We start from the raw sequence: 23332 nt of genomic DNA on the forward strand, positions 1-23332 counted from the left end.
GTGGAGAATGATCGCCTTCTTGCGTTTGTTGGCCCACACTGACACCATGAGTAGGTCTTTGGGTATCGCAATGTCAAAATTAAAACAACTACAAAAGTTTGACTGCTTTCCTTGTGGTGTAAAATAAATCAATTAATAAGAAAAAAAATCAATAAATTCCATTCATAAAAAAAAAAGATCAGATTTTAGATACAACACAATACCTGTGCCAGGGAGGACTAACGTTTCCCTTCTCTTGCTGTAGTAAATGTAATATAGAAAACTAGACAGACAGTGAAAGAATATTTCTCTCCATTACTGTGACTGTCAAGCAACACACACGCGAAAACACGCACACACTCCATAGCGCATTTGTTATTTTCACCTTATGCAGTTAAAATGGCATCAAGATAATTAGGATAAAATGGATTTTAAACACTTCATGTTTAGAATTACATCCACTGAAAGCGCAACTCACGATGTGACTGAGCCATCATGCACGACAAGACATACACTAAAGACTTTAATTCCTTCTGTGTGCGTGTGTGTGTGTGTGTGTGTGTGTGTATGTAACTTATGACGACACATTAAGTGGGTAGTGTAATACTGCATTTCATGAAAAATTGTGGAACCTAAGTACTGTGATAGCAATGAGAGCGTGAACAGTTTTCACTTCATAAACATATGGAATAATAGTCAGTAGAACAATTGAGAAAAGTGAAGACCTTTCACATTTACTGCTCGACTAATGCAGGATTCTGATTTAACTTTTGAAGTCATTAATCCATCACCTAATTTGACGATTTACATCTAAAACAAAAGTGAATAAATACATGATGGAGCCTTCCAAACCCATACAGGAACTGATTCAACATGATAAAGTATTTATTAACAAACTTGGGCCTTTTCACTAAGGCACAAAGATAATCAGTCCAGCACATCAATAAGGAAAGAGTCAGCTATCTCAGAGTTAAAACGAGGCTGTAAGAAAGTCTTCATAACGATACATGTCTGAAATAAAAAAATATGAAATGAAAAATACTCTATAAAATAACATAAGCCAGATAGCACAGGATACGTGTCTTCCTACGTTAATCTAAGTGTCGTGTAACAAATTTATTTTGAAACATCAGATTTGGATGCCCAAATAGAAAAGCATAAATAAGAAAAAGCCAAAATGGGAAAGAACAAAGAGTAAAAGGATGTTTCTGCAAGGGCATTGAAATTGCTTTTATCAGAACTAAAGACGTGCCTACCTCAGGAAACTCGTCGGGCAGGCAAAACGCATCAGCAAAATCTGATGGGCTTTTCTTCAGGGTCTGGTCAGCAGGCAGCGTGTTGTCATTATAAGATGAAACAAACTTAAAGTCACTGGTTCTAGATCCTGTTGTCAGGTAGGCGTCATAATTGTAAGTGCTGCGTAAAGTTCCTGTGCCGTCAACATCTGCGTAGTTAGGAGGAAGATACGCGCTGGGGATGGCAACTGCTCCATCAAACAACAGTCTGGGTTTTCTCCTGCGACAAAACCTCACACCCAGGATGATGATGATGAAGGTCAGAAAAAACGTAGACACAGACACCAGCGCAATGATCAAGTAATATGTTAACTTGGAGTTCTTCTCATCATGAAAAATATCCTTCAGTTCTGGCACCTCAGCCAAATTGTCAGAAATAAGTAAATACATGGAACAGGTGGCAGACAGAGAGGGCTGTCCGTTATCTTTCACTGCCACAATAAGGTTCTGTTTCATGTTGTCAGATTCTGAAATGTCCCGCTGTGTCCTGATCTCTCCGCTGTGGAGACCAATACTGAAAAGTCCAGGATCAGTGGATTTTACTATGTGATATGACAGCCAGGCGTTCTGCCCAGAGTCTGCGTCCACTGCTATCACTTTGGACACCAGAGAGCCTCCGTGTGCAGCTTTGGGGACCAGCTCGGTCATGAAGGAGCTGCCCTCTGGGGTGGGATACAATATCTGAGGAGAGTTGTCATTCAGATCAGAAATTAACACACTGACGGTCACGTTGCTGCTGAGTGGAGGAGAACCATTGTCTCTGGCTATCACCTGGACTTTGAAGCTCCTGAACTGTTCATAATCAAACGACCTCACAGCGTGGATCACCCCCGTGTCTCCGTTAACAGACAGATAGGAGGACGCCGGGGCTCCATTCACCTCACCAGGTAACAAAGAATAAATCACTGTACCGTTCTGTCTCCAGTCAGGGTCTCGAGCAGTAACGGAACATAAAGTTGAGCCAGGTTTGTTATTTTCTGTCACATATGCGCTGTATGACTGTTCCTCAAACACAGGTGGGTTGTCGTTGATGTCAGCTACAGATAACTGAATAGTTTTAGAGGAGGACAGAGGTGGAGAGCCCTCGTCAGTGGCAGTGATTGTAATGTTGTAATTAGACATTAGTTCACGGTCCAGATGTCCTGTGGTCACCAGAGAATAATAGTTTTTAATAGAAGGAACCAACTTAAAGGGGAGGCTCTGTTGAATGGAGCAGCTGACCTGTCCGTTATTCTCAGAGTCTCTGTCTTGCACGCTAATAATACCAACTTCTGTACCAGGTGACACATTCTCGGGTATAGAATTAGAAAGTGATTTCAGGTTAATTACAGGGGCATTATCATTTAAGTCGGTTATTTTAATCATTAACATTGCATATGAAGCTAAACCAAGACCATCTTTCGCACTTATCTGCATTTCATATGATGAAGTTTTTTCATAATCAATAGCACCTGCTACTCTCACCTCCCCAGTTTTAGGATGTAAAGAAAATGTGTTGCTACTTTGACCTGATACTCGATTAAAACTATAAGTAATTTCACCATACTGCCCCTCATCTGCATCAACAGCAATTACTGTGATTACTAATGTATTCAGCTTGGAATTCTCAGGCAAGTTTGCTTCATAGACACTCTGGCTAAACACTGGTACATTATCATTAGCGTCTAGTACCGTCACATGTATAACTACAGTACCAGACCTCTGAGGAAAGCCACCGTCGAATGCGGTGAGCAACAGCTTTAGCTCTTTGTTGTCTTCTCTGTCTAATTCCTTTTCCAAGACCAGTTCGCAATATTTTCGACCACTGTCTTTAGTGTTCACATGTAATTTAAAAAAATCATTACGCTGAAGGGTGTAAGCTTGAACAGCATTTTGTCCGATGTCTTCATCATGGGCTTCATCCAGGGAAAAACGGGCACCTTTGTCGGCAGACTCCTGAATTTCAATCTTGAGCAAATCTTCGTGGAATTGTGGTGAATTGTCGTTGATGTCCTGAACGCGGATGCTAACACGATGCAACTCTAGAGGATTTTCCAGTACCATCTCCTGTTGTAGAACACACGATGCCTTTTTTCCGCAAAGTCCTTCTCTGTCAATCCTTTCTTTAACAACCAGCTCTCCGGTATTCAGGTTTATGCCACAGTACTGAAGACTGCTGTCCTCGGAATCTATACGTGCATTGCGGGCAGCCAGTCTACCCAAATCAACTCCTAGATCCTTAGCGATATTTCCAATTACAGATCCTAGTTTCATCTCCTCTGGAACTGAGTAGCTCACATCGCTACTGACGAGATGAACAATAAGAGAAATAATCGTAAAGTACAGTAACGCAAATCTGTCATGTCCCATTGCGGCTTCAACAAAGCATGAGACTGAGATGAAAAACAAAGGAATATATCTGTAGATGTATGCAGTTCTCACGGATATTGCAGTGCCATTCCAATTCGTTATACTGCCTAGCGTGTATTGTTCCGTGCTGCCCAGTACTGAAATGAGGTATTACATTTGACGTAAATGGGTGGAGTGTGGGTGTATTTTCAGATCTTTAAGTAGACACTGACACCTTGAGTAGTTTTCGAGACATAACAATTGAAACAACCGCGGCTACCGATAAAACTTAATCAGCACCATGGACAGAGTAAAAGGAGTGACCGGCAGTTTAAAAAAAAAGAGAGAACAATTTGTGGAAAGTAAGGTAGAGAAAATTAAAAGGAGTAGCCATAAGAGAATGAATATTGTTTTACAATTAATACCGTCAATCCGGAGCAGTGAAAAACAAGCATATGTGTAACATTTCAATTAGAGGGGGATGAGACTGTAATAGAAATTGCCCGATTAAAAATTGAGGAGCCTTGAGACAGCTCCGCAACAAAATAATAATGATAATCATAAAAAGAAAATAAATAAAGCAAAATAAATCTGTCTGGGTGCAATCGAACACGAACAACCTAAGGATTTGAACAAATAAACTCCGCCTTAAAATAAAAGGGTGCATACAGCAATGCAATTCAGGATGACGGAAAATAAAATCTTTGGGTATTATATTAGATTTTTGCATACCTCAGGAAAGATATCACCATCTCCAAACGATTCAGTGAAATCTGATGGGCTTTTCTTCAGGGTCTGGTCAGCAGGCAGCGTGTTGTCATTATAAGATGAAACAAACTTAAAGTCACTGGTTCTAGATCCTGTTGTCAGGTAGGCGTCATAATTGTAAGTGCTGCGTAAAGTTCCTGTGCCGTCAACATCTGCGTAATTAGGAGGAAGATACGCGCTGGGAATGGCAACTGCTCCATCAAACAACAGTCTGGGCTTTCTCCTGCGACAAAACCTCACACCCAGGATGATGATGATGAAGGTCAGAAAAAAGGTGGACACGGACACCAGCGCAATGATCAAGTAAGATGTTAACTTGGAGTTCTTCTCATCAAATGAAATATCCTTCAGTTCTGGCACCTCAGCCAAGTTATCAGAAATAAGTAAATACATGGAACAGGTGGCAGACAGAGAGGGCTGTCCGTTATCTTTCACTGCCACGATAAGATTCTGTTTCATGCTGTCAGATTCTGAAATGTCCCGCTGTGTCTTGATCTCTCCGCTGTGGAGACCAATACTGAAAAGTCCAGGATCAGTGGATTTTACTATGTGATATGACAGCCAGGCGTTCTGTCCGGAGTCTGCGTCCACTGCTATCACTTTGGACACCAGAGAACCTCCTTGTGCAGCTTTTGGCACCAGCTCGGTCATAAAGGAGCTGCCCTCCGTGGTGGGGTACAATATCTGAGGTGAGTTGTCATTCACGTCAGCGATGAACACACTGACCGTCACGTTGCTGCTGAGTGGAGGAGAACCGTTGTCTCTGGCCATCACCTGAACTTTGAAGCTCCTGAACTGTTCATAATCAAACGACCTCACAGCGTGGATTACCCCCGTGTCTCCGTTAACAGACAGATAGGAGGACACCGGGGCTCCATTCACCTCACCAGGTAACAAAGAATAAATCACTGTACCGTTCTGTCTCCAGTCAGGGTCTCGAGCAGTAACGGAACATAAAGTGGAGCCAGGTTTGTTATTTTCTGTCACATATGCGCTGTAGGACTGTTCCTCAAACACAGGTGGGTTGTCGTTGATGTCAGCTACAGATAACTGAACAGTTTTAGAGGAGGACAGAGATGGAGAGCCCTCGTCAGTGGCAGTGATTGTAATGTTGTAATCAGACACTAGTTCCCGGTCCAGTTGTTCTGTGGTCACCAGGGAATAATAGTTTTTAATAGAAGGAACTAATTTAAAGGGAACGCCTTGCTGAATGGAGCAACGTACTTGACGGTTATTTCCAGAGTCTCTGTCCTGCACGTTAATGATGCCCACCTCTGTATCAGGTGACACGTGCTCAGGTATGGGGTTAGACAGCGATTTCAAAGTGACTGTAGGTGGATTGTCATTTACATCCGTTATATCTATAATTACTGTACAATATGACGTAAGACCTGGTCCGTCTTTTGCCCTTATGCGCAATTCAATTGAAGTGTAGGTTTCATAATCAATTAAGCCAGCTACTCGTATCTCCCCTGTTTTATGATCAAGTGAAAACAAAGAAACATGATCATCAGACATATGATCAAAGTTAAATGTTATTTCTCCATTGGAACCTGAGTCTGCATCAGTGGCGCTCACAATATTAACTAGAAAACCTAAAGGAGAGTTTTCAGGTAGACTAGATTTATAGATTTCCTGACTGAAGACTGGAGCGTTGTCATTAGCATCCAACACAGTAACGTGAATGATGGCAGTACCTGATTTCTGAGGAGAACCACCATCTACAGCTGTAAACACTAATTTCAGTTCCTCCTCTCGCTCTCGGTCTAACTCTTTTACCAAAACCAATTCAGACTGCTTCCGTCCACTCGCCTCTGTATTTACATTAATGGTGAAATGCTCATTATTCTGTAAATCATAGCGTTGCACTGCATTTGTGCCGATATCTCCATCACGGGCTTCAGTCAGTAAGAATTTAGCACCTTTTACGGCAGATTCGCTTATTTCGAATAAAATCAAGTTCTCGCTAAACTCCGGGGTATTGTCGTTTATATCTTTCACCTGAATAGTGATACGTTTAAGCTCTAGAGGGTTTTCTAGAACAAGTTCCTCTTTTAAGACGCAGGCTGCCTTCTTACCACACAGAGTATCTCTATCGATCCGGTCAGTCACAATCAAATCTCCGGTGCTCATGTTAATATCACAATACTTTTTATCATTCCCATCTGTGTCAATCCGCGCTTTCCGGAAAGAAAGTGTGTTAATCCCCAGACCCAGATCTTTTGCTATATTTCCTATCACGGACCCGCGTTTCATCTCCTCTGCGATGCTGTAGCTCACATCTCCATAGGCAAAGTGCACGCAGATGAAAAGGAAAAAAGCAAAGTGAGTAATAAAAAATCCCTCGTACACTGCATTCCTCATTGTCGGCCAAAAATTCAACTGTCTCTGGACGATTATTTCAAAGACGACTGGATTCCTTGTGATTAACCCTTGAAATAGAATCACACCGTTGGCCTTTTGTTGTGTCCTGAACAGAATCAGACACCGCAACACAATGCCCAGCAATGGTGGAAAAAATAATGGATGAAGCGATTGGAACTTTCACGCTTTCTTGGTATACAGTGACACCAAGAGTGAGAACGAGTTATTGCAGAATCAAAACAAGTTGACAACTTCACAGGCTACTTGAATGCTTTCGTTCTATTTATTTATTTATTTTTGTAATAAAATTGTTTGATATTCGTCGGTATAGTTAATGATCGTGATCCAGTAGGCCTCATATGTGAATGGATGGTGTAGTGTAAGTTAATGACAGACTGCTTTTTCTGCATTGTGTCATTGCACAGTCATTCTGTGAAATGAATGTAAACATAAAAGAGTAAAATACATATCTCAACAACTCAAACTTATATTTGATTTTTTTTTCTTTTAATAGAAACAATACGTTCAGAATGTTTCTGTATGAGATCTGAACCTATAAACTGAACAAAGCTGGGTTATATATTTGTGGCTTCATTCAGTCTTAAATGGAGATTATTGTGCAAACACTTTTGGAAAGTGTCCAATATTAAACTACTGTTTGATGTTGTAAATCTATTTGTTGAATAACTTTCAGGTCCATTTCAGCATCCTCTCAGAAAACACAACACAGACTTTCCTCTCTAAGAATTCTCAAAAAAGCCTTAATCACAACAGTTAGTGGTGTCCCTCCATCTTAGCCCTACTGAGAGTATTATGAATCCTGATATCTTGATGCGGTATCTCAACAGCTCTAAAATCTGCCCAGAACATTACAGACTAACACCGCCATGGACATTAACTGCTGCAACATCTTATTTTATCACACCAGACTGCAATGAAATTACAAACATTTAGAAAAAAAATACAATTCAAATGTGAACCATGTGAAATACATTAGTTCTTAATCTATGCATTTTATTTTAACCATCATCATACCAATATCATATAAAGTTTTTGCATCTGTTTGGATTAATGCTATGTAAATATATGCTAGGAGTAGAACAGTGCTTTAAAGATTCAATCTGTTACAGATTAATAAGTAATTTATAAAATATGTTAAATCTGTTTTAGATCCTGAACTTATGTTTCAGGCAAGGTACATGAATTTCACTGTTTATTGGAATGACAATAAAGGGATCTTGAAATAAAGAAAAACATTTTAAGTGATAGTGCTACATAACTTGTACCAGTCTTCATTGTACTGACTAAGGGATACTGTGTTTATATGTTACACAAAACAACAAAATTCCCTAATATAAGAGAAACAAGCTGCCAGTATTGAAGCAATGACCCTCTAAAAAGAGACAATCAGCCTCAAGTAAATACCTACACATTCATGGTCAACAACTACCCAGAAAATAATGTATATTCACACAAGCATAATTAAGAATATGTGTGTCTCACCGTGAAATATAAAATGCAGGAGAAAAATAATTTCCTACATAAAGCCTAACAACAATATAATTCAAAAACACAAATCATTGTCACAAAATGGTCGTAGCAGATGGGTGAGATAAGAAAGTTTGACTATGATGGAAACATACAATTTACCATGGAATTTATAATTTCATTCAAATAATCCCAGTGTAATATGCCATTATAAATTAATAATTAATTAAAGTGTTGTGCAAATCAAAGGGGGGCAGGGGTTGAACACCAATATTATTAACTGGGAATTAATTCACCTTCATCTGACTGGCCAAAATGACAAAGCATGTTTTATGTTGTAAGACTAAATGTAATTTTTTTTAAAACACATTAATAGCATCAAATGATTCAGAATTGGTAAATCCAAATCTGTGGTCATGTTTGGAGCAGCAGTGACCACTAGCATCACCAACTAACAAGATAATAAATGCATGCAAAGATTGAGGTCGACCATGTTTTTGTTTTTGTTTTTTTAACTTTACATCTATTTTGATTTTTTTGCTGTGTGAATAACTGTGTACAAACAAAATGGGCATAACAAAAAGAAAAAAAAATTAAACTTGAAAATGAAACTACTAACATAGGCTGAACATAGACGTATGGCATACAAAATACACTGATGGTCCAAATACAATTTACTCATAAATCCTTTAAAAAACTATTAGATAATGATATAAACCAATCATCTGCTAAACATGGCAATACACTCACAAATTATTATTAAGTAATAAACTAACAATTTAATCATTTATTTGTATCTGTAGTTGTAAGTGTAGTTACCCAATCATAAAATGAATTAATGGCTTAATTTCCATGCCAGTTTCACAATTTGTCCGGAAACTGGGTTAGTTTACCTCAGTCAAATTCTTTTCAACTACTGAACTACAGTTATAAAAGAAGAGCATGAATCAGAATATAAATGAGGTTCACTTCAGCACCATAGACCCATGCCAATTAAGACTAGACATCAGACAGAGCCCATATATCAAAGCTTTTAGACAATATTCAAACTTCAAAATGAATTAGACATAAACAAAACCACAAACTGCCTTTCTGAATACAATCAAATAATTCCCAAAAAATAAGCATCTGTAATCCACTGGTCCTTTGAGATGAATACTGAAATGCAAATGACTACTTGTCATTAATGAATAATAGAGAGGACTGGTTAAAAAAGAAAGATCCATCCATGTACACACACACACACACGCACACACACACATATATATATATATATATATATATATATATAAAACTTTTTATTCTTAAAAAATAGAAAGTCTAGCCAAAGAGGGTTAATACTATTATTATTGAGGACAAAAACGTATTGAAGAGAAGAAATAATGAAAAAATTCCTATCCCTCAATTTTAATCAGGATGTATTACGTACAGAGACCTCTACTGACTCCGGAGAATTTTGAAATGCCTCTGCAAAATCTATTGGATTTATCTGCAGTCTGGTCAGCAGGCAGCGTGTTGTCATTGTAAAATGGCACAAACTTAACATCAATGGTTCTAGAGCCTGTTGTCATGTAGGCATCATCATTTTAAGTGTCATTCCTGTCCGGTCAACATCTGCATAATTATAAGGAAGATACGCGTGATAAGCTCATTTAACATACATAACTGCACAGTCTCATAGGTCTTCTCAGAGAGATGGAATAAGCTCATTTAACCAGAGTAAAGACGTAAAGACAAGTTTAAGGATGCCTATGACATTAAACGTAATCTATACGAAAAAGATATTATCATCAATAAGACTACTTTGCTCTTAATTCAAGACGAAAATGGTGGAGGATGCCAATTATTGAATTAAATAAAATCTTACGAATGTATTGTCTTTTCCAGTATGCTCAGTTTTGCGCTGACAATGTTCACATTACAATTATTCACTCATCAAAAGTCAATTTACTGAATTTTATATTTAGTTCTACTTCAGTTACTCCAAAAAACAAAAACAAAAAAACAGACTTAATCATGTAGTCTTAAGGCAGCGTAGCAAATATGCTTTCAAAGAGCTCCCGTAAACAGAAAAATGCAACAGACTTTAAGATTTTGTGGACGTGAAAACTGGCCATCATTCACAGATCAACATATCTCCATATTACTACAACCAAAAGATTTTACTAAGAAGTGAAGAAAGTTGCCTTACCTCTTCACATGCCTTCAAATCTTCAAAAGGATCAGAAAAGTTGGTTGGGCTTTTCTTCAGGGTCTGATCAGAAGGCAGCGTGGTGTCACTATAAGATGATACAAACTTAAAGTCACTGGTTCTGGATCCTGTTGTCAGGTAGGCGTCATAATTGTAAGTGCTGCGTAAAGTTCCTGTGCCATCAACATCTGCGTAATTTGGAGGAAGATACGCGCTGGGGATGGCAACTGCTCCATCAAACAACAGTCTGGGCTTTCTCCTGCGACAAAACCTCACACCCAGGATGATGATGATAAAGGTCAGAAAAAAGGTGGACACGGACACCAGCGCAATGATCAAGTAAGATGTTAACTTGGAGTTCTTCTCATCAAATGAAATATCCTTCAGTTCCGGCACCTCAGCCAAGTTATCAGAAATAAGTAAATACATGGAACAGGTGGCAGACAGAGAGGGCTGTCCGTTATCTTTAACTGCCACAATAAGGTTCTGTTTCATGCTGTCAGATTCTGAAATGTCCCGCTGTGTCCTGATCTCTCCGCTGTGGAGACCAATACTGAAAAGTCCAGGATCAGTGGATTTTACTATGTGATATGACAGCCAGGCGTTCTGTCCGGAGTCTGCGTCCACTGCTATCACTTTGGACACCAGAGAGCCTCCGTGTGCAGCTTTTGGCACCAGCTCGGTCATAAAGGAGCTGCCCTCCGTGGTGGGGTACAATATCTGAGGAGAGTTGTCGTTCACGTCAGCGATGAACACACTGACCGTCACGTTGCTGCTGAGTGGAGGAGAACCGTTGTCTCTGGCCATCATCTGGACTTTAAAGCTCCTAAACTGTTCAAAATCAAACGATCTCACAGCGTGGATCACCCCCGTGTCTCCATTAACAGACAGATAGGAGGACACCGGTGCACCGTTCACCTCACCAGGTAACAAAGAATAAATCACTGTACCGTTCTGTCTCCAGTCGGGGTCTCGAGCAGTAACGGAACATAAAGTGGAGCCAGGTTTATTATTTTCTGTCACATATGCGCTGTAGGACTGTTCCTCAAACACAGGTGGGTTGTCGTTGATGTCAGCTACAAATAACTGAACAGTTTTAGAGGAGGACAGAGGTGGAGAGCCCTCGTCAGTGGCAGTGATTGTTATGTTGTAATCAGATATTAGTTCACGGTCCAGTTTTCCTGTGGTCACCACAGAATAATAGTTTTTAATAGACGGAACCAATTTAAAGGGGACGCCCTGTTGAATGTAGCAGCGGACAAGTCCATTATTATCAGAGTCTCTGTCCTGCACGTTAATAATGCCCACTTCTGTGCCAGATGACACGTTCTCGGGTATGGGATTAGTTAGTGACTTAATTGTCGTCAGCGGAGCGTTATCGTTGACATCTGTGATATCAATTATTAAGGTACAAGATGATACCAATCCAAGACCATCCTTTGCCGTAATTTGCATTTCATAGAAAGACATGTCCTCGTAATCCAATGCTCCACTGACTCTCACTTCACCATTGGTTGGGTTAACAGAAAATACGGAATTATTTTCATCAGAAATATGATCAAACTCGTAAGTCAGGTCTCCATTAATTCCTTCGTCTGCGTCAGTTGCGCTTACTGTGATGATTAAAGTGTTCAATGGAGAATTTTCAGGAAGACTGGCTTTATAAACGGCCTGACTAAACACTGGGTTGTTATCATTAGCATCCAGAACACTGACATGAATAACTGCTGTTCCTGATCGCTGAGGTGTGCCCCCGTCTGTCGCCACAAGCACAATCGTGAGCTCGTGTTTTTGTTCTCTGTCTAGCTCCTTTTCCAAAACTAATTCACTATATTTTCCTCCTCCACTTTTTACAATCGTATTCAATTTGAAGTTATCGCTCGCCTCAATGTTATATTCCTGAATAGCGTTTTGTCCGATATCAGCATCAAAGGCCTCATCTAAACGAAAGCGGCTTCCTCTAGTTGCGGATTCCCTGATTTCAAATTTGATAGCATTCTTTTTGAAAAGTGGTGAATTGTCGTTGATATCTTGAACGTGAATACTAAAGCGATGCAACTCTAAGGGGTTTTCTAAAACGAGTTCTTGTTTTATAATGCAAGTTGCTTTCTTGCCACAAAGCCCTTCTCTGTCCATCCTGTCGGTAAGAAAGATGTCTCCAGTACTCAGATTAATATCACAATACCGTTTGCTGTTTCCATCTGCATCAATACGAGCCTTTCGTGCCGTCAGCTGGTTCAGTTCAATTAAAAGATCTTTGGCTATATTTCCAATAACTGATCCACGTTTCATCTCTTCCGGAAAGGAATAGGAGACATCTCCAAATACATTCTGTGGTGCGAAGAGAACGATTCCCAAGGTGGTGACAATGCCGAGCGCTGTGAATGCTTTATATTCCATCTCCCATGTAATTCTTTGGAGAATCGGTGTACGACAATGGTTTATATAATAAAATTAACCAGCCACATGAATCCTCTTCAGACAAAGCGTGCAGAACGATTATCTGGCGAGTCCTCTGTTCTAACCAGCAAAAGATCTGTCGCCAGTTGTAAATGTAAAGAGGGAGAAATGTGATTTCATCAAGAAAGCTGATAGCGAGCGACACTGAGTGCAAAATGTTGGTATTACAAGAGATTCAGTAATGGTTTAGCCAGTAAGAGTAAAAACTTAGCCATAACCTTCTGCTTACAGATTTTATAATGGAGACAGAGGAATAGTTCTCAGTTGTACAATACAGATAAACAAGCGAGAGCCTGAATTGTAAGATAAACAAGGTTCAATTCAGCACCATGGACTGATACCACTTAAGAAAAGACTTGAGACAGGGCCCATATTATCCAAGATTTTAGACAACATTCAAACTTCAAAATGAATTAGACAAAAACAAAATACGAACTTCCTACCTGAATACAATCAAATAATTCCCTGACAAAAAAAACAAAAAACATCTGCAATCCACGAGTCCTTTGAGATGAACACGGGTATGCAAAAGACGATTTATCATTACATGAACATATATGTTCATGTATATATGACAGATAAAATATCCAAGCCCGGGCAAATAGAATTGAGGTGCGTCGTCAGGAAGCAGTTGTCATGGCTTACATTTTATACAAAACCATCCCCTTAAGAGATGTCAGTTCAGCCTCAAATCTGAGTAAAAGCATTATAATAAATTAGAAATATAAGCCAGCTCCTTAGGGAACTCAAGTTAAAAGGAACTACAGATTTGATATTCTAGACTAAAGGCTAATGCGCCTATTTTTTCCTGGAGGAAAAACGTGGTTTGATTTTAATATGATGAAAGATGCCAGTTTACGTAGAAATGCTATATTCTGTGATGATCTGTAAAGTATCATACTATGCCATGTCATGACAATTCTGTTAAAGTGCACATTAGCAAATATAACGAGAACTGCTATGTTTGCGGTGTTGTTGTTGCTATGTTGTTGTTATTTGTTAATTTTTATTGTTTTGTGTTCTTTTTAAAACCGTTATTATTGAGCACATTTTAAAAAAGAAAGAAATAACCCCCGCCCTTCGTTATAATCAGTAAGAAGGCCTAAGTCCACAGAAGTCTACTGACTCCAGAGAAAAGTGAAATCGAGTTTCAAAATCTACTGGGCTTTTCTTAAGTCATCAGACAGCTGTTATTTTAAGGTGACGGAAACTTAAATTTACTGGTTCTACATCTTCTCAGGTAGGCGTCATCATTGTAGGTGATGTGTGAAGTCACTGTGCCCTCAGCATCTGCGGAACCTTATTTAACATAGATATCTCCTTAGTATCATGTAACTAAAAGGGCTTCTCAGAGACACTGACCAAGTCAATTTAACCAGAATGAAGGGAAGATATGTAGAAAAGTTAAAGGATGGCATTAAGCGTAATCTTAAAGAAAAACATGTTTTCATTATCAATAAGGCTGATATGCTCTTAATTCAACATAGTGGGAAAAATAGTTGAGACAAACGGTACTTAAAAAATAGTTGGTGCAATCATACCTGTGTACACTCGTCCAGTTCTCCAAATGTATCAGCAAAATCTGATGGGCTTTTCTTCAGGGTCTGGTCAGCAGGCAGCGTGGTGTCATTATAAGATGAAACAAACTTAAAATCACTGGTTCTAGATCCTGTTGTCAGGTAGGCGTCATAATTGTAAGTGCTGCGTAAAGTTCCTGTGCCGTCAACATCTGCGTAGTTAGGAGGAAGATAAGCGCTGGGGATGGCAACTGCTCCATCAAACAACAGTCTGGGTTTTCTCCTGCGACAAAACCTCACACCCAGGATGATGATGATGAAGGTCAGAAAAAATGTGGATACAGACACCAGCGCGATTATCAAGTAAGAGGTCAGTTTGGAATTCTTCTCATTAAAAGAGATGTCCTTCAGTTCTGGCACCTCAGCCAAGTTGTCAGAAATAAGTAAATACATAGAACAGGTGGCAGACAGAGAGGGCTGTCCGTTATCTTTCACTGCCACAATAAGGTTCTGTTTCATGTTGTCAGATTCTGAAATGTCCCGCTGTGTCCTGATCTCTCCGCTGTGGAGACCAATACTGAAGAGTCCAGGATCAGTGGATTTTACTATGTGATATGACAGCCAGGCGTTCTGTCCGGAGTCTGCGTCCACTGCTATCACTTTGGACACCAGAGAGCCTCCGTGTGCAGCTTTTGGGACCAGCTCGGTCATAAATGAGCTGCCCTCCGTGGTGGGGTACAATATCTGAGGAGAGTTGTCATTCACATCAGATATGAAAACATTGACGGTCACGTTACTGCTGAGTGGAGGAGAACCGTTGTCTCTGGCCATCACTTGGACTTTAAAGCTCCTGAACTGTTCATAATCAAACGATCTCATAGCGTGGATCACCCCCGTGTCTCCGTTAACAGACAGATAGGAGGACGCCGGGGCTCCATTCACCTCACCAGGTAACAGAGAGTAAATCACAGTACCGTTCTGTCTCCAGTCAGGGTCTTGAGCAGTAATGGAACATAAAGTGGAACCAGGTTTATTATTTTCTGTCACATATGCGCTGTAGGACTGTTCCCCAAAAACAGGTGGGTTGTCGTTGATGTCGGCTACAGATAACTGAACAGTTTTAGAGGAGGACAGAGGTGGAGAGCCCTCGTCAGTGGCAGTGATTGTTATGTTGTAATCAGAGACTAGTTCACGGTCCAAGTGTCCTGTGGTCACTAGAGAGTAATAATTTTTAATCGATTGAATCAACTTAAAAGGAATACCGTGATGAATAGAGCAATGGACCTGTCGATTATTCCCCGAGTCTGCATCCTGCACATGAATAATGCCCACCTCTGTACCAGGTGACACGCTCTCAGGGATGGGGTTTGTTAACGAATTAATGTGTATAACAGGGGGATTGTCATTTACGTCAGTTACATCTATAACCACTTTAGTCTCGGTGGAAAGGCCATAGCCATCCTTTCCCTCAATAAGTATTTCGAATTTTGATTTAGCTTCATAGTCAACATTTCTAGCTATCATAATTTCTCCAGTATCCTCGTTTAAAGCGAATATCTTTCTTGCATCGTCACTTATTCCACTGAATTCATATGTTACTTTACCATTCTCCCCTTCATCTGCATCAGTGGCACTCACAGTAACTACCACGGTGTCCAAAGGAGAATTTTCAGGCAGCGATGCCTCGTAGACAGCCTGAGTGAACACTGGGGCATTATCATTGGCATCAAGTACAGCTATTTGTATGACTGCAGTACCTGATCTTTGAGGATTCCCACCATCGACGGCTGTAAGTAGCAAAGAAACCTCTCCCTTGTCTTCGCGATCCAATTCTTTATTTAAAACTAACTCACTGTATTTTGTACCAACTGAATTTGTCAGTATATTCAGAGTAAAATAATCGTTTTTCTGTAAAATATAGTTCTGGACAGCGTTTTGTCCGATGTCTGCATCACGTGCAGCATTTATTCTATAGCGAGAACCTTTGGACGCAGATTCGCTTATTTCCAGTTTGAACGTGTCCTTAACAAAATCGGGGGAATTGTCATTCACATCCTGAATTTGCAAAGATATGAGGTGCGATTCGAGTGGGTCTTCAAGTATTAATTCAGATTTTAAAATACACGAAACCTTCGTTCCGCACAGCTCCTCTCGGTCAATCCGATCAGCAACCACCAGCTGTCCTGTATCAGCTTTAATTTCACAATAACGCATTTGATTTCCTCCAAGAAAAAGTCGAGCCCTACGAGGTCCAAGTCTGCTTACTTGAAGCCCCAGGTCCTTGGCTATGTTTCCAATCACTGATCCAGGTTTAATTTCCTCCGGGAAAGAATAGCTCACATCGCCGTATGACAACTGCATTCCAAAAAGCAAAAACATCAAAACGCAGGCCAGATTCACTGGACTCCTGTTAGATGCCATCCTTCAGTAGTCAAAAAATAAAAATAATGATAAGAATTACTTTACATTACACGTTTATGTGCATATGTTTGCAATGCGACCCAAATAATGTAACAATGAGAATGAAAACTGAGGGTGGAGACCTCTGAAGATGTCATACTGTGCTTATTTTAGTTTTTGACCGGTAGACAGCGACACTCGCAGCATGAACCAGAGATTACAAACTACATACATCTGCTAAATTTGACCACAACAAGCAACTTAGAACATCAAAAGATATCTCTTTTTAGATATTCAGAAGGGGACACAATGCAACACTATCAGGAAATTGACTGTTTTATGTGTCATCTGCACTGTGCCGCAAGTCCAAATACTGAAGCACAGAAAGAACTTAAAACTTAGATAAAATCGCACACTTTTTCTCTTCTCATTGTGTGCTTTCATGAGCAGAATGTTGTCCAAAGACATCCATTAAATGTTTCTCTGTAATTTATTATCATGTTAAACTGTAATACACACACTAAAACATAAAAATATATAATTTAACTCAAATTGCTGCTTGAATTAAATTAGTACAAAATGTTTGTGTGCAATCACTTTCAGTAGTGATACATCCAAGGTTTGTATCATAAATATGATTTCAAAGAATAAACTAAGGAAATTAAATCCATTACAAGGTAATTCATTTAGTTTATTGCGGGGATAGCAGGGGAAAGGGTAACACTTTAAAACAAGGTATACAAAAATGTGTTTCATTATGAGGGAACCACTTTGAAAAAATCAGGAATCAGCCAGTACTTAGTGGTGAACACACAGTTCAGGCTTATTAGTGGACTAAGTTATCAGGTGGACACACAACCAAGGCTTGTTAAGAAACAAATAGGTAGTTATAAGGGAAAACAAAAATGAATGAATCAGGGACTTGCATTTAGACTTGTACGTCAAGTTTTAAACAGCTTATTGATCTTGCCTATCTTCTCATTAACTAAAAATAAAGTTCTGTAATTGCTAAGTTTATTCTCTGTACCGTTTATTCCATGACGGGTCTTGGGTAAGCTGGAGCCTATCCCAGCATTAACAGGTGAGAGGCAGGGTACACCCTGGACAGGTCAGCAGTCCATCGCAGGGCCAACACATAGGGGACAAACAACCATTCACACACACACTCACTCACTCCCTCCTAGGGAGAATTTAGAGTAATCAATTAACCTAACATGCATGTCTTTGGACGGTGGGAGGAAGCCGGAGTACCCGGAGAGAACCCACACATACACGGGGAAAACATGTAAACTCCACACAGAAAGGCCACCGCCCTCAAGGTTTGAACCTCCCCCCAGCCGAGATTCGAACCAGTGACCTTCTTGCTGTGAGGCTGCGGTGCTAACCACCACACACACCAATTGCTAAGTGTACAATTAAAATGAAAGCATATTACAATCATTGATATTTTTTTTTTTTTTTTTACATCTGTCAGGATTTTTTCAGTTTTCTGACCTTTGTGGGCATGGAGTTGCAGACATCATCATCTATCTGCTTCAGTTGGATTCTTTCCCAATTGCTTGGATAACTGACTACCTTTTTCAGATAGTCAGAACACGTCACAATTTGTCAGAGTGAAAAGTTGTGTGTCTGAGAAGTTGGACAGCAGCACTGGAGCACCATAGGAGACTGTACTCTCACCATTTCTTTTCACACTATACACCTGAGAATTCCAGTACAGCCCTGAGTCCTATCATCCGCAGAAATACTCAGATGACTACCCACTTGTGGGCTTTATCAAGAAACTGAATACAGGAAACTCAAAGATTTTGTGACATCAAGTGTTTTAAGTGTGTTTTACCCACAAATATATATATATATATATAAAAAAACATGTTGAGTTCTCATTTATTAATATTTTCATTGTTATGTTAAAAAGTGAATTATGTGAACATACCATTTATTACTGTTTTTACTGTGTTTTCACACTGCATGTATGAATTAATAACTGCACTTAATTTTGGAATTGATCTGTAGGACTAGTAAAAACTTTTATATTTCAGTTAAAGTGGTACTTGGGTTTTAATCTATAAAAATATTGCATCCCCAAGGGTCAGGAAAATCAGAATTGGAGATTAAGAGTGGGGTAGTAATTAACTAATGACTCAGTACTTAGTATGTACTTAGTATGATGTCTCACTTGACAATAAGGTATACAAAAAGAGTAAGTAATGAGTAAGCATTGATTCAATACTCAGGGGATGAGTCTAGTTTTTTCACTGATTATACTTTTTCCAGTCTTTACCTGACCTTCTTTATATTAACTATCATGTCATCATTGATATATCTAAGTTCTGATAAAGAATTCCAATGTACCCAGACAAAGTGTATGTGTACAAATGCCAAATAAAATCTTAACAAACCTACAGTTCATGTTCATCAGTAAATGCTGGTTAATTGACCATTAGTTCCGGGTTCGTTCCTCTTTTAACCTCCTGATAACTATCTATTAGTTCCTGATTCATTCTTTTTTGGTTTCACTGATAACTTACCATTAGACTACTAATAAGCCTGGACTGTGTGTTCACCAGTATTTGCTAACTATCCATTAGTTCCTGATTCATACCTATGTTGTTCTCAACTGACAAAGCACATTTTTGTGTAACTTATTTGAAATTGCAGCATAGTCATGTTTACTTATACTAAGTTTAAATGTTATTTATTGGTGTAAAGATCATTTTAAATTCAGCCATTAACTGAGCTTAAGAAGAAGAAGAATACAAAGAATAAGAGGAAAATGAAGAAGTAGAAGAAGAAATTCTAAAGTAAAAAAAATCATGGCTGAATGATTGGGTAAATTTAATTAAAACTTTACAGCATTTAATTACTTACATGTTACTTAACTGATGTGTTCATTTCATCGTTGCTGCTTGAAGAATTTCAGCCAAACATATATATCAGTACTGCTAATTTAATTGTAATCTTACCTTTGAAGAATTGTCAGAATCATCAAAAGCCTCAAGGAAATCTGTTGGACTTTTCTTCAGGGTCTGGTCAGCAGGCAGCGTGTTGTCATTGTAAGATGAAACAAACTTAAAGTCACTGGTTCTGGATCCTGTTGTCAGGTAGGCGTCATAATTGTAAGTGCTGCGTAAAGTTCCTGTGCCGTCTACATCTGCATAATTAGGAGGAAGATACGCGCTGGGAATGGCAACTGCTCCATCAAACAACATTCTGGGCTTTCTCCTGCGGCAAAACCTCACACCCAGGATGATGATAATGAATGTCAGGAAAAAAGTGGACACAGACACCAGCGCTATAATTAGATAAGAGGTTAACTTGGAATTCTTTTCATCGTAAGAAATATCCTTCAGTTCTGGCACCTCAGCCAAGTTATCAGAAATAAGTAAATACATGGAACAGGTGGCAGACAGAGAGGGCTGTCCGTTATCTTTCACTGCCACAATAAGGTTCTGTTTCATGTTGTCAGATTCTGAAATGTCCCGCTGTGTCCTGATCTCTCCGCTGTGGAGACCAATACTGAAAAGTCCAGGATCAGTAGATTTTACTATGTGATATGACAGCCAGGCATTCTGTCCGGAGTCTGCATCCACTGCTATCACTTTGGACACCAGAGAGCCTCCGTGTGCAGCTTTGGGGACCAGTTCGGTCATAAAGGAGTTGCCATCCAGGGTGGGGTACAATATCTGAGGAAAGTTGTCATTCAGATCAGATATGAAAACATTGACGGTCACGTTGCTGCTGAGTGGAGGAGAACCGTTGTCTCTGGCCATCACCTGCACTTTAAAACTCCTAAACTGTTCATAATCAAACGACCTCACTGAGTGGATCACGCCAGTATCTCCGTTAACAGACAGATAGGAGGACACAGGGGAACCATTCACCTCACCAGGTAACAGAGAATAAATCACTGTACCGTTCTGTCTCCAGTCAGGGTCTCGAGCAGTAATGGAACATAAAGTAGAGCCAGGTTTGTTATTTTCTGTCACATATGCGCTGTAGGACTGTTCCTCAAACACAGGTGGGTTGTCGTTGATGTCAGCTACAGATAACTGAACAGTTTTAGAAGAGGACAGAGGTGGAGAGCCCTCGTCAGTGGCAGTGATTGTAATGTTGTAATCAGACATTACTTCACGGTCAAGGTGTCCTGTGGTCACCAGAGAATAATAGTTTTTAATAGAAGGGACTAATTTAAAAGGGACACCCTGCTGAATGGAGCAGCGGACTTGTCCATTAATCTCAAAGTCTCTGTCCTGCACGTTAATGATGCCTACCTCTGTACCAGGTGACACGTTCTCAGGTATCGGATTAGACATAGACTTTAAATATACAACAGGGGCATTATCATTTTCATCAATTAGGTCTACGAAAACTTTAACGTAAGAACTTAATCCAAGTCCGTCTTTTGCCATCACCCGTAATTCAAACGATTTTTTCTTCTCAAAGTCTGTGGTACCAATCACTCTTATTTCTCCAGTTTTGCTGTCAATAGTAAATACCTTTTCATCTGTCTCTGAAACGTGACCAAAAGCATAAGTCACTTCACCATTCACCCCCTCATCTGCATCCAAGGCACTTACTACAATCACTACAGTATTGAGGGGAGAGTTTTCAGCCAGACTGGCTTTATAGACACCTTGGCTAAATACTGGGGCGTTATCATTAGCGTCCAATACAGTAACATGTATTGATACAGTACCTGATTTCTGAGGAGAGCCACCATCAATAGCTGTAAGACACATATTAATCTCTTGCTGTGTCTCTCTATCAAGCTTATTCTCCAGAACAAGTTCAACTTTGCTCCCATCAGTCATTAACATGAAATTTTCATTCTTTTGTAAACTATATCCTTGAACAGAATTTTTCCCAATATCCGCATCGTGTGCTTCCTCAATTAAGAAACGAGTGCCCTTCTCTGCGGACTCTCTTATTTCCATTCTAATCAAATCTCTTGTAAATTCGGGGGAATTATCATTTATGTCTTGAACATGCAGATTTATACGATGCAATTCTAATGGATTCTCCAGCACAAGTTCCTGGATTAAAATGCACGATGGTTTAGTGCCACAAAGACCCTCTCTGTCAAGCCGCTCGACAACACTCAGATCCCCCGTCTTCAAATTGACAACACAAAGTCGCTCATTATTCCCTTCTAAATCAATGCGAGCTTTTCGAGATGACAGGGTATTAATATCCACACCGAGATCTTTGGCTATATTTCCAATGACGGTTCCTGGTCTCATCTCCTCTTTGATAGAATAGCTCAACTCAGCACAAACGGGCTGCATCGAATGCAGAAAGACGAGGGAGAGAGTAAGAAGGCCAAGCACTGAAAATCCGTCATGTCCCATTGTTCAAAATGACCAATATCCTTTAAAAAGACAATTCATACGGTGTTCAGTTGAGCCCTCAGATGCCGCTGAGGTGGAATAATCCAAAGAGAAAAAAGCCAACAATGAGACTCTGGGTCTCCATCCAACACAAAGCCAAAAAACTATGGGCGGCAACATTATACAGCATAGCACTGATACCGCTGCTCAAAATAATATGGTGGACAGCGACACGGTGTGAATATTTTACACACAGCATGCGATTTAAAAAAAATGGAAACGGAAATAAATAAAATAGAAACGAAGATTACCATTTAACAGCACGAAATTGACATTTTCCTACTGGAAGACATAACACAAAGCATCACCTTAAAATATTAAACTACAGGTTTTTCTCTTGAATGTAATAGCTAAGAAGTAGCAACGGTTTTTAAACAGTTTGGGTTCTATATTTATGTCAGCACTTCCAAACGGTGTTGCACTGACACCATACAAACAATGAATTAAAAACAAAATAGTTAGGTGTAACAACTATCTTACAAAACGAAAACCTTAAATTGTTTTTGCTTCTCGTGCGTTGAAAAGTCATATCTCTGAAGAAAAGTTTATATCAGTAGCAACATCACCAGTCACGTCTCTAAACTGCTGTCCTTACAGATGTTCAGTACCACGGACAGAGTCTAATCATAAAAATCACTGATTTTATACAGCTTCTTATTTCAAACTTTCAAGAAAACAACTCGTTTTGACTTTCAGAAAGAAAATAATGAATAAAACAACCAAGATCCTAGATGCATAACTGCACCACATGTCATATATATATACAGATATACACAGGAACTGGTCACAACAAAAACGATGACAACTATACAACAGGGAAAAATGTGAAGATTTGATTCGCTGAGACGAGGAACGGGAACACATTGTTTAAAGACTATTTAAGTATTTTGAGAAATGCAATAAAAAAGATTATAATCAAAATCATTTAAACTAGTCAGAGCCAGTTAGTAAATGACACACAGGAAAAACAAAAGTTAACAAAAAAGGATTTCATATGGTTGAATTGACACTTTTGAAACTGCAATGATTCCCTGCCAGAAACAGCACATATGTAAGACACCTTCTGTTTGGGGAAAATAAATATAATGTGAATTTAAATAAATAAATAGACACATTAAAAACGTAACAAAAGGTTCAATCAGTTTGTTGGCA

General features: G+C 39.4%; 3 protein-coding genes across 6 annotated transcripts in view; all 3 read right to left on the reverse strand.

Moving 5' to 3' along the window:
* LOC121642654 (protocadherin gamma-C5-like) overlaps positions 1 to 23332 on the reverse strand; it is a 324465-nt gene that overhangs the window by 292958 nt on the left and 8175 nt on the right. The window contains exon 1 of one of the 4 annotated variants that reach the window (XM_041989458.1): positions 19757 to 22196. The exons of 2 other annotated variants lie outside the window; for them this stretch is intronic. In XM_041989458.1, the coding sequence (XP_041845392.1) occupies positions 19757 to 22141 (2385 nt within the window). In that variant the 5' untranslated portion in view covers positions 22142 to 22196. Of the gene's footprint in view, positions 1 to 10413; positions 12911 to 19756; positions 22197 to 23332 lie in introns of those variants that run through there. One more of the 4 variants, XM_041989444.1, reaches the window with a different exon arrangement.
* Positions 295 to 6840, reverse strand: LOC121643474 (protocadherin beta-16-like). The gene is made up of 3 exons (XM_041990919.1): positions 4731 to 6840; positions 1236 to 1631; positions 295 to 303 (listed from the first exon to the last, which is right to left on the reverse strand). Exons 1-3 carry the CDS (start codon positions 6732 to 6734, stop codon positions 295 to 297), a joined length of 2409 nt encoding a protein of 802 aa, XP_041846853.1. The 5' UTR covers positions 6735 to 6840.
* Positions 14409 to 16829, reverse strand: LOC121642663 (protocadherin gamma-A11-like). Its single transcript, XM_041989486.1, has one exon. The coding sequence runs from the start codon at positions 16809 to 16811 to the stop codon at positions 14409 to 14411; it is 2403 nt and encodes an 800-aa protein (XP_041845420.1). The 5' UTR covers positions 16812 to 16829.

The sequence above is a fragment of the Melanotaenia boesemani genome, chromosome 7 (genome assembly GCF_017639745.1).
Source record: "Melanotaenia boesemani isolate fMelBoe1 chromosome 7, fMelBoe1.pri, whole genome shotgun sequence".
NCBI lineage: Eukaryota > Metazoa > Chordata > Actinopteri > Atheriniformes > Melanotaeniidae > Melanotaenia > Melanotaenia boesemani.

Bases quoted from the DNA above. Each gene is read 5' to 3' on its own strand.
- LOC121642663 (XM_041989486.1), bottom strand. From the start codon at position 16,811: ATGGCATCTAACAGGAGTCCAGTGAATCTGGCCTGCGTTTTGATGTTT.
- LOC121643474 (XM_041990919.1), bottom strand. From the start codon at position 6,734: ATGAGGAATGCAGTGTACGAGGGATTTTTTATTACTCACTTTGCTTTT. The intron at 1,632-4,730 runs GTGCCAGAACTG...AATTTGGCTGAG, and splicing joins TTTCTGATAACTTGGCTGAG to GTGCCAGAACTGAAGGATAT.